We start from the raw sequence: 10,721 nt of genomic DNA, 5'->3' as shown, positions 1-10,721 counted from the left end.
TGCCTCAAAAACAGAAAAGAAAAAGGGGGGAAAAGAAACAACCACCAAGGGTTCTGCATTGATTCTCTCCCATCCCCTACTCATTTAGCATATGAAGAACAAAAGGGGAGAAAAGAAACAACCACTACCATTGCAGAATGTGTATTTTCTATCATTTTCTGGGGTATGATCTTGGAGCTTTATTTCCAAAACATTATTCAATAGCATTATTAATCACCATCATGAAAGTAGTAGACCCTTTCTGAGCTGAATTATTTTTTTGTTAGTGATTCCACATTGTGTCAGACGGCTATCAGATACCAGCATTGTTTGGGAATGATTCCAATAACTTCTCTGTGTCTCTTTTTGTTGTATTCTTGTCATCCAGTTCAATTCAAGACAAATTTGGGAGAGGAGACAAAAACAAAGAAAATATTTTTTTACTTCCATTAAAATTTATAAAATTTCTATTGCCTTTGTCTTCCTGGCATCTGTTCATATGCTTCAAGTCCATCAGAAGCTAACTCTGGTACGACTTTGAAATCATCCAACACATGAGGATCACTATAAAAAACATATCTGTCCCAATCCATCGAATTTTTATTTCCCTATTTAGTATTTTTTATTTGTTAAAAAAAAAAGGAAGGAAAGGGCAACAAGAGCAAGAAAATGTAACCGTCCATTCTGTTTAAAAGGTGTTATGACCAACTTGGAGTACAATACGTATAGAAGTATTCTTATGTTGAGCAAACTTGTGGAGATTTCCTAGAGTTAGGTGAGGCCTAGGGATATCCTAACTAATCTACAACAAAGAGATGAGTTAAATTATTGAGACATCGAGATCATATACAATGCAAAGCAGAGATAAACTGAATGAATATACAGAGAGGTCGCAGGTGAAATGAATGTTGAAGGGTAGGGAGAAAAAGACCCAATGGCTACACGGGTAAGCCTTGGGAATGAAACTGAGTGGGTAGGTGGGAAAATATGATATTTGGATTTGAGTAGGTCAAGAAATCAAATGGGTAGGGAATAAAAAGAGATCAAGCAAAAGACAAATGATATGTACAAGAAATGGGGACTCACTATAAAATGCAGGTAAAGCAACAGAGAGGTTGATGTATTGCAAGAAATGGGGGGGTGAAGAAATGAGCACTAGAAAGGATTTTGGTGGCTCTCTCCCTGTTGCAAATGTCCAAGCTCTTGCTTCCGACAATTCTGGTGACATACCAATCCGGTACCTCCGGCCAGAACTCCAGTCAGAAGAAGTTTTGGTGGATGAGTCTCCCCACATTCCCATCATAGATATGAGGAAGCTCATGGTTGATGATGATGAAATGGAAAAACTCCATGTTGCCTGTAAAGATTGGGGCTTCTTTCAGGTATAACTAACTCCAGGGCTTCATATTCTGTTTCTAGTCGACATAATACATTAAGATTTGTGCTTGAGTTTACTATACAGTTTGAATTTATGAATATTAGAAACTGAGGATGTTGTGGTGAAACAGTTAATCAATCATGGGGTAGAAGAAGTAATTGAGAAAATGAAGATGGATGTCCAAGAATTCTTTAAGCTACCTCTAGAGGAGAAGAATGCATATGCACAGCCACCAAATAGCATTGAAGGTTATGGTCAAGCCTTTGTTGTTTCTCAAGACCAGAAGCTTGATTGGGGTGACATGCTTTTCCTTCATCCTTTGCCAGCCTCTCTAAGAAATATGAGACTATGGCCTGAGAATCCCACTTCTTTCAGGTAAATAACAATAACACCCATACATATATACTTATTTCATGTGAATTAAAGTTGGAAATTTTTTGATCTAAAACAAACATGCACATATCCCATACATAAAAACAGACAACACATTCAATCCTTGATGCTTGCCTTTTTAAATCACTTTCTTAATATTAAAGCAGAAAACGTTTATATCTTTTGTACAGTAGATTAGATTGAATATATTAGTTTATTTTTTTGTACATAATGTTAGGGCATTGAGGTTCCAAGCGTCAAACTAGTTATTCCTCATGATCCTTCAAGTTTTGATCTATGATGGGAAATATACTAACTTGTTGGTTGGTCGGTTGCTGGAATTTCCACCTTGTATGTCAGGGAAACATTGGACAATTACTCCTCAGAGCTGCATAGAGTTTCAATCAACCTTCTGAGGTCAATGGCCAAGAACCTGGAGGTAAATCCCGACAAGCTTGCAAGCATGTTTGAGGATGGCACACAGGGAGTTAGGATGAATTATTATCCACCTTGTGTGCATGCAGACAAGGTTATGGGCCTCACTCCCCACTCTGATGCCACAGGAGTCACCCTACTAGTTCAAGTCAATGAAGTGCAAGGTCTGCAAATCAAGAAAAATGGCAAATGGGTTCCCATTAAACCTGTCCCTGATGCATTAGTTGTCAACATTGGTGACATCATTGAGGTAATTAATCTTAAATAATCTATAAAAATTGTTAACTTAATAGTAGAACTTGCATACCAAGGTGGATCAGTCCTTTGTTGCTTTGCAGCCACCATTTTAGAACTGCCACATAAAAAGACTTCTTTCTTCCATTTCTAAGCAGATCATGAGCAATGGGGAATACAAGAGCATAGAGCACAGAGCGGTGGTGAATCCAGAAAAAGAACGCCTCTCCATTGCCGCATTTCACAGTCCAGATCATAGGACCATGATTGGTCCTCTGCCAGACCTTATAAAAGAGAACAGCTCAAACTATAAGACTATAAGTCATGATGACTTTGTAAGAATTCTTGTAACCAGAAAACTTGATGGTAAGAGTTTATTAGGACACATGAAATTTGCAGATTGATTCATGTTCAGCAACAAGAATTTCAGTTGAATAATGAATGTTCTGATACAAGTTCAATTTCCTGAACTGGCTGCTGAATAGGCAATGGTGGTTGAATCCATGATAAATGAAGGATATTCAGCTTTTGGGTAGCTTCATTTAATTGGCGTAAACTCTAACAAAGAAAAGTCAAATGGCCCCATCCATTGTAAATTGGAATTCTACAAACTTTAAAAGGAGTCAGGAAGAAAGAATCATTAGGCATTTTAAGGTCTCGATTTCTGTTGGCAGGACTTTTAATTTAATTAGCCAAAATAGAATGTCATTACAACTCAAAATTAACAGGGAATAGCTTTTCAAAAGCAGAACATTGGCCATCAGCTAAGAGGGAGAAAGCTTCATGTAAATCTCAACCTAAAAACATTCAACAAGTTGGTAAGCTTCCTCAAAGCAAGAAATGTTTTATTATCAACCACATGTTTTGAGAAACATAAATTTCAAAGCACTACAGATTTCATTGTTCAAAATGACCCTCTTTACTTTAAGTTAATTTAAAGCCATTCAACGAAGCTGAGGCTTCTCATTAAAGTGCAAGATCTGTGTTTTACTAAGATGAAACCGCATGATAAAGATGAGACTTCCCATTAAAAATACAACCTTCTGTGTTTTTCTTGCAGCTTCAACTAAAGGTTCTTCAATTAAAAAAATGCTGGTATTTATTTTGCACCAGCATATGGGGTGATATGAACAATATTTTAGAAACATGCCTACAACACATCCCTTTTCAGCCAAACAGTTCTTTATCAGCATCAACTCATAATTTAAAATGAGCTTCATGGCTTACCCAACTATAGTCTATGCAGGAAGAACACTGAACTCCAGTCACACTTCACCATGATAGTTGATATTCCAAAATCTAAATGCAAAGACATTTAAAACAGAGGGAAATTTGGAAGTTTGAGCTGATAGAAACACAGTGGAATGGGATAAAGAGCATATGCAGATTGATGAATGGAGGAGGAACCAATCCAGAAGATCCATCATAGAAGAAATTTATAAAAAGCCTGCAAATTTAGCAATACAAGGACTATTTGCTAGATAAATTATAAGAAGAAGGAAGATATCCAGCAGTCGTGAATCCAAGTAAATCACCATAATGTCACGGACTTAGTCTTTTACTATGCTCGTGCGAAGCTTCCTGTCCTCTATATAAGCCCATGGGGAGGTCATTTGAGCAGGTCGTGACAATGAGCTCCAAATCCAAACAAAACCCAGATGAGAGAATGCACCAATGTTAAAGAAAACCTATCACAGACTTAGTCTTTTACTATGCTCCTGCGAAGCTTCCTGTCCTGAGTGTCCTCTATATAAGCCCAAACCTAATAGAAACACTATTTGCTTAACAAAACATCCCAAAATTGATCACTACAATCCACCAATCCAAAGAAAAGCATGGTGGAGGAGATACAAAAAGCTTAAATCTGGGTTGAGCAACAGGCTCGAGATATCAGAGCCAGTTTTCGATCCTGGGACCTGGATAATGGGCCCACCACGCTTCCGCTGCGCCACTCTGATTCTTGTTGTGTACGCTGACATCTGCAATTTATAATTTTTTATTAGCACTTAAACAAAATAAAATATTTATCAGAGCCAGGTTTCGATCCTGGGACCTGTGGGTTATGGGCCCACCACGCTTCCGCTGCGCCACTCTGATTTTTGTTGTACATACTGACATCTGACAATTTTTATTTTTTATGTACAATTGTGTTTTCGAAAAAAGTTTCAAAGAGTTTGACCATTTTTTTAATCTTAATTTTTTTTAAATAATTATTCTAAAAATTTATTATTTTTAGGAAACTAATTTTTTTAAAAATATATTCTAAAAACATATTATTTAAAAAAATAAATTTAACATATTTTTAGTTATTTTTATATATACAATTTTAAAAATATATACTTTTTAAGATGTTTGATTTTTAAATAATAATAATAATAATAATAATAATAATAATTTATTTTTACTTTTTTGAAAAAGGGTGTATTTTTTTTTTCAAATTACAAAATTATATTGAGTTTTATTGAGGTTTACAAAATGAATAAGTTTAAATTAATATTTTTCTACTTTTTTTTTTCTTAGTCAACAAATGACATTTTTAGAAAGATAAAAAATTTATATCATCCTTCTCAATTTTTACACTTCTTCTAGGTCATGAGTATAAATGGTGAACTTATGTGGAACAAAACTTAATTTTTGGACCCCAATTATCCCTAATTTTTATCACTATTTAAAAATAAAAATACTTATCAGAGAAAGGGTTATTGGCCCACCACGCTTCTGGTGCACTACTTTGATTTTCGATAAATGTGTTACTTTAATTAAATTATAATAATTATTGTTTAAAATATTTGTTTCAATATTGTAAATTTAAAAAGTAAATAAATACATAAATTTACTTTTCCCCCCCCCCTAAAATGCCCTTTCATAAAGTTAAAATTCTTGTTCCATTCCATTCTAATAAACTATATTAAATAACTGAGAAATATGGAAATAGGAATTTTTAGTAAATAAAATATTTAATTTGTAGTAAATAAGCTTTGAGATTATTTAATTATTTCTCTATCAATTAAATTATTTAATTAAAGTTCTCAAACTAAATAAACATAAATAGGACTTTTGAAACAGAATATTTATCAATGTGATATTTATAGTACTTAACTATGCAGAGAATCTTTAGAATTATAGGGGTGCATCAATACTATTTTTAAGTCCAAGAAGTCACATAAATAATAAATAATGGTAATTGAATGTCACAAAAGTTTTAACCTTTCTTTACCGGATGTAAATTGATTTTGAGGTTGATGGAAAATAAGGTTTCGGGTTTTATTGATGATTTTTTTTTTTTTTTTTGTTTTTGAATGGAACTACAAAAATGAGAATCACTCTATTTCCACAACACTAGTGCCTTAACACGAAAAAAGAAAAACACATACGGATAGAGGATTTTCTTTAGAAGCATGTTATTTATGATTTTTCTAAGAAAAAAATATATATATTTAAAATTATTATTATAAATAGTAGCAATTTTGGGTTTTAAAACTCCCAAAAACTGCTTCCTCCGTTTTTCATTTATTGAGTCGGGTTAGATTTATTCACTTGGGCACCTAAACCTAACTCCAACGGAGATAACTAGATGAGATCCAAGAAAATAATAGCCACTAAAATGAATGACAATGAGGTGTGATTTTCCTTGTGAGGATGGGGACTGATAAATTGGAAAAATGCCCAATTTATCAGGTCATCTGAAATTTGAGAACTAAAAGAAGATGGTGATCAATGGCTTGAATTGAATAAATGATGTGATTTATTCTAAGATAAAAGAATTTCAATTTGCATGCAGTTTTTTGATACACTGAACTATAAACTCTGTTGACCAAGAAAGAAAATACTTTTTTGTCCATGTTCCAAATTAAAATTTTACAGGGATTTTGTTTAGCCTTAATTTCAGAAGTAGAACCTGAGAAAAAAGAACTCACAAGATCAAAAAATGCAGAAAAAATTTCCAAGAAGTATTTTTAAATGACATTATTTTTGCCATTTTTATGCATTATTTGACCATGAACTTTCAAACAATAGCATCATTAGTAATTTTAAAATAGTCTAATTCCTAATTTTTTTTTCTCACACTTGAAACTATTGATTCTTTCGTAATAATTGCTAACAGAAAACCGTCAACTATCTTTATTTTTTTATTTCTTGCTCAGAGCAAATGCATTAACTGCCCAACCCATACAATGAATTAGGTCATTGACTTTACCCAACCCATACAATGATTGAAAACTAAAGCATACAATAATTGAAGAAGGAATTGGATTATTGAACTGAAACACCCCTATGCACACTACAAAACAGGAAGATTAGCTACGAGAGAGTGGCATCAGGAGTAGACAGAGATGGTGGGTGAAGAGATGAGGAAAGAGTTGGGAGGTTCACTTCCAGTTGAAAATGTACAAGCTCTTGCTTCCAACAACCCCTTGGTGGATGAGTCTCTCCAAATTCCCATCATAGACATGAGGAAGCTCATGGTTGAAGATGATGAAATGGGTAAACTTCACTTGGCCTGTAAAGAATGGGGCTTTTTCCAGGTATAGTCATCTTATTTATATATGTTTGCTCCGGGTGCTTCTCTCTTGGGATTTTTATCAAGTTCCTATTTTGAGCTGCATCTATACTTTACTTCTTGGAATTTGTCTCTAGCTGTTGTTTATAGACTCTTATAAGCAATTCTTTTCTGGGTTTCTAAGAATGGAGGGATTGGGTTAGAATGCATGCAGGGATTTGGTTTTGGTTTATAGATTTGTTCGAGGACTGAAGGTTTGGGTTATGGTTTTCTATGGAACCCTAAGGTAGAACAAAGAGATAGTTTCTACAGGTCATCCAATTATCTAATTATAAATAAAAATTGGGAGGTTATGGCAAATTCTCTTGGATTCAAAGGCCTGACAAGTGATCCTACATATGATCTGATTTGATCTCTTCAATTCAAAGGCCTGATAAGTGATCCAATATCTGATCTGATATAGGAGGATCACCCTCTAAACAACAATAATAAGATCAGTGTAATTTCTAAGCATGGGCTTTGGGAATAATTCATGCAATTATCAACTGGAAGTGGAAGCCATACTTCACTTGCTATTCTCATCATGGAACCATATCACCTATTTGTTAATGTTAACCAAATCACGCACACACGAGAACAAAAAATAAAAAGAACATAGATTTTTAATGTGGTTCAACGATCAATGTGATCCTTATGTTCACGGAGTGCATCAATATCATTAATCAAAAGGAACAAAAAGAGTTACAATTGTGAAATTATTGAAAAACATCTCTTAATTGTGGTCACACTTTCTTAGAAAACAAAACCCTAAAACAAATGGGTTAAAATATGTAATAGAGACAAATTAGTCAATTATCACATAAAAAAAAAAATTCTCCAAGGGGTGTTGTCTAATTCAACTCTCATGAATTGACCGGATAACTCAACCCCTGTGAGCTGATTGGGTAGCTTGATTCCCAACATTCTAAGCAAAGTGTAACAAAAACTGATTTAAACTTCACAATCCAATAGTTAATCCATATTCTCTATCTTCTGTGATTTCTTACTTAGAATGAATTACTTTTATTAAGATACTCAATTATGATTTGGTTGATGTCTTTTTTTCTTTGGAAGTTTATACCTTTGAAGATTGTCAAATTTAATTATTCAATAGTTTCTCCTTTCAAGTCCTCATTTCTATTTGGTGTCACTTATCCAAAATTCCCTCCTAAACACTACTTAATTTGTTTAAATATTTTCACCTTTTTATATAGTATTGAAATGGAATAGGTTTTAGAGTCCGTTTGACAATACTTTTAGTATAAAAAAAATGTTTTTGAAGAAAAATCAAATGTTTGACGAAATTTAAAAAGTACTTTTAAAAATTTGAAAAATCACTTATAATGCTTCTTAATAAAAACCTTCTAGAAAAAACACTTTCAATAAAAGAATTTTGAATTTATTGTTATTCAAATAATGTCTAATCTCAATTTCTAAACCACTTTGTGGAGAATAGAAAGAATTTTTTTTTTTTTTTTCTTATTTTTAACCTTATGGAGAAGCATTTTAGGTTTGAGTTACGTTATGATAAACCAGTTAATAAATCACGGGGTAGCAGAAGAAGTAATAGAGAAAATGAAGGCGGACCTACAAGAATTCTTTAAATTACCACTGGAGGAGAAGAATGCTTATGCACGGCTACCAAATGGCATGGAGGGCTATGGCCAACCCTATATTTTTGGACAGGGCCGGAAGCTTGATTGTGGTGATATGTTTATGCTTGGCTCACAACCAGCCTCTCAAAGAAATATGAAGTTTTGGCCTGAAAACCCTTCTTCTTTCAGGTAAATATAGCTAAATTATCTCTGATTAAATGAATTCTTTTATGCAGTGCTTAAGTTTTCAGCCTGTAAATTAGGGCAACCTTGGACAAGTATTCATTGGAGCTCCAAAAAGTTTCAACTTGTCTTGTTAAGTTGATGGCTAAGAACCTTGGGAACAATCCTAAGCATCTTACAGACATGTTTGAGAATGGAAGACAAGCAGTAAGAATGAATTATTATCCAGCTTGTGTGAATGAAAGCAATGTTACGGGCATCACTCCCCATACAGATGCCCCTGGACTCACCCTACTTCTTCAAGTCAATGAAGTGCAAGGTCTACAAATCAAAAGAAATGGTAAATGGATACCAATTACCCCCATCCCTGGTGCATTCATTGTCAACATTGGCGACATTATTGAGGTAATTAAATCTAAATTCTTTAATAGCATTAGTTTTAATCTTTTTGAGATAGCTTTCTGTTTTTGGCTTTAACTAAAAGTGAAAATTGCGGTCAAAGTTATAATTTTAAAGGAAAATATTGATATTGTAAATTTTTTATTAAATATGAAAAAACTTTTTGTATAAGCCAAAATGCAGCTTTTACAAAAAGCAACATTTTCCTAACTTCTATATTGAGTTCTTTTTTAATCTGCCTGAAATAGTTTTCTATTTTTTGCTTTAATTGAAAGAGAAAATAGAAACTTATTGTAACTTTTTAAAAAAGCCTTTTGAAAGGAAATTGAACTAAATAATTTCCTGTTTTATCAAATTATTAATATTTTCGTAACTTAATCATGAAAAAACGTTTGACATAATCCAAAATAGAGCTTCTACAAAAAGCAATATTTTTCGTAACTTTTACATTAAATTATGTTTTAAGTCATAAGTTCTTTAAATAAAATTAGTATAATAAGTATAAAAACTTTTATCGAACATAAAGAGTTTTTGACTTTTCACAAGTCAATCTAAATAGGGTCATTATTAAACCAAATAGGCAAATTGTGTATTAGTATAGTTCATTTAAAAACCAAAAGACGATAAATACACTATGATTTCATTTGTGAGCAGGTAATGAGCAATGGAGAATATAAGAGTATAGAGCACAAAACAGTCTTGAATCCAGAACATGAACGCTTCTCCATTGCCGCATTTCACTTTCCAAATGTTAAGGCAATGATTGGACCTTTGCAAGACCTGGTAAAGGAGAATGGTGCAGTTTATAAAACTCTAAACAATGATGAGTTTTTAGGGCTTTTCCAAAAGGCAAAACTTGATGGTAAGAGTATATTATATCATATGAAATTAGAGAGCTAAAAAAACTTGATAATTATGTTATGTTAGATGAACTTTGAGTTAAATAAATCATGTGATTTATGGTGAATTAAGAGAATTTCAATTTCTTATATTTGGTCTCTACGACTTTTGATCAGTCGCATATCTTTTATATATTTCTAATGATCATTTTCTTATATTTGCAATTACGCTTTAAAGTAAGAATTTAGGATTATTTTCATCAGGTTTGGGTTAAATATGCCTAGTCACTACTAGTTTAAAATTTCATTAAACATGTTCCCTCATATATTTATGTGTTATTTTGACTTCTTTTTTGACATAACATAGACGAGGTATTTGATAAAATTTGAAACTCATCCTAGGCAAATGTATTTAGTTCAAACCTCAAAAGAAGCGAGTGAAATTTATCTTAATAATTTATTCTCTTGTAGTAACTAGGATTTTTTTTTAAAAATTGTATGATTCTTGATTGGATAGCAAATTCATTTAGGAGATTTATTTGGAGAAGTAAATTAGTGTCTTACAACCACAAGTACTTGAGCAAGAGCATGGGGCATCCTTTAACATCAATAAAAATGAATGAAATTAAATTAATAATAAATATAAAAACTTAAATGTTAGTTATAATATTATAGCCAATAAACTTATAATTATTCTCAAAACTTTATATTTGTATGTCTACTCAAATGATACTATTGTTCCGTACCATTATGGAAGCAGATTCAGG

The 10,721-nt window shown here is 32.6% G+C and overlaps 2 protein-coding genes and 1 non-coding gene across 4 annotated transcripts; 2 read left to right on the top strand and 1 right to left on the bottom strand.

The window, feature by feature from the left end:
• The first annotated feature begins 308 nt into the window (after positions 1 to 308).
• On the top strand, positions 309 to 2,939 carry LOC117926908 (S-norcoclaurine synthase 1-like). Its single transcript, XM_034846229.1, has 4 exons — positions 309 to 1,361; positions 1,488 to 1,732; positions 2,090 to 2,414; positions 2,557 to 2,939. The coding sequence occupies exons 1-4, from the start codon at positions 1,098 to 1,100 to the stop codon at positions 2,800 to 2,802; spliced, it is 1,080 nt and encodes a 359-aa protein (XP_034702120.1). The 5' UTR covers positions 309 to 1,097; the 3' UTR covers positions 2,803 to 2,939.
• Positions 2,940 to 4,423: 1,484 nt separating this feature from the next.
• TRNAM-CAU lies at positions 4,424 to 4,495 on the bottom strand. Its single transcript has one exon. It is a non-coding gene; the product is annotated as a tRNA-Met (tRNA).
• A 2,165-nt stretch (positions 4,496 to 6,660) lies between these two features.
• On the top strand, positions 6,661 to 10,127 carry LOC117928625 (S-norcoclaurine synthase 1-like). 2 transcript variants are annotated; one of them, XM_034848565.1, is made up of 4 exons: positions 6,661 to 6,924; positions 8,475 to 8,722; positions 8,797 to 9,121; positions 9,770 to 10,127. In XM_034848565.1, the coding sequence occupies exons 1-4, from the start codon at positions 6,733 to 6,735 to the stop codon at positions 10,013 to 10,015; spliced, it is 1,011 nt and encodes a 336-aa protein (XP_034704456.1). In that variant the 5' UTR covers positions 6,661 to 6,732; the 3' UTR covers positions 10,016 to 10,127. The 2 variants fall into 2 exon arrangements, with proteins under 2 accessions (XP_034704456.1, XP_034704465.1); XM_034848574.1 differs by having other exon boundaries at positions 6,850 to 6,924; positions 8,449 to 8,722.
• Positions 10,128 to 10,721: the final 594 nt, after the last annotated feature.

Source organism: Vitis riparia, chromosome 2 (assembly GCF_004353265.1).
Source record: "Vitis riparia cultivar Riparia Gloire de Montpellier isolate 1030 chromosome 2, EGFV_Vit.rip_1.0, whole genome shotgun sequence".
In the NCBI taxonomy this organism is placed as follows: Eukaryota; Viridiplantae; Streptophyta; class Magnoliopsida; order Vitales; family Vitaceae; genus Vitis; species Vitis riparia.
Note: the sequence above shows the minus strand (reverse complement) of the source record. Positions and strands in the feature narration are given on the sequence as shown.

Bases quoted from the DNA above. Each gene is read 5' to 3' on its own strand.
- LOC117926908 (XM_034846229.1), top strand. From the start codon at position 1,098: ATGTATTGCAAGAAATGGGGGGGTGAAGAAATGAGCACTAGAAAGGAT. The intron at 1,362-1,487 runs GTATAACTAACT...GTGGTGAAACAG, and splicing joins AAGATTGGGGCTTCTTTCAG to TTAATCAATCATGGGGTAGA. The intron at 1,733-2,089 runs GTAAATAACAAT...CTTGTATGTCAG, and splicing joins GAGAATCCCACTTCTTTCAG to GGAAACATTGGACAATTACT.
- LOC117928625 (XM_034848565.1), top strand. From the start codon at position 6,733: ATGGTGGGTGAAGAGATGAGGAAAGAGTTGGGAGGTTCACTTCCAGTT. The intron at 6,925-8,474 runs GTATAGTCATCT...ATGATAAACCAG, and splicing joins AAGAATGGGGCTTTTTCCAG to TTAATAAATCACGGGGTAGC. The intron at 8,723-8,796 runs GTAAATATAGCT...CCTGTAAATTAG, and splicing joins GAAAACCCTTCTTCTTTCAG to GGCAACCTTGGACAAGTATT.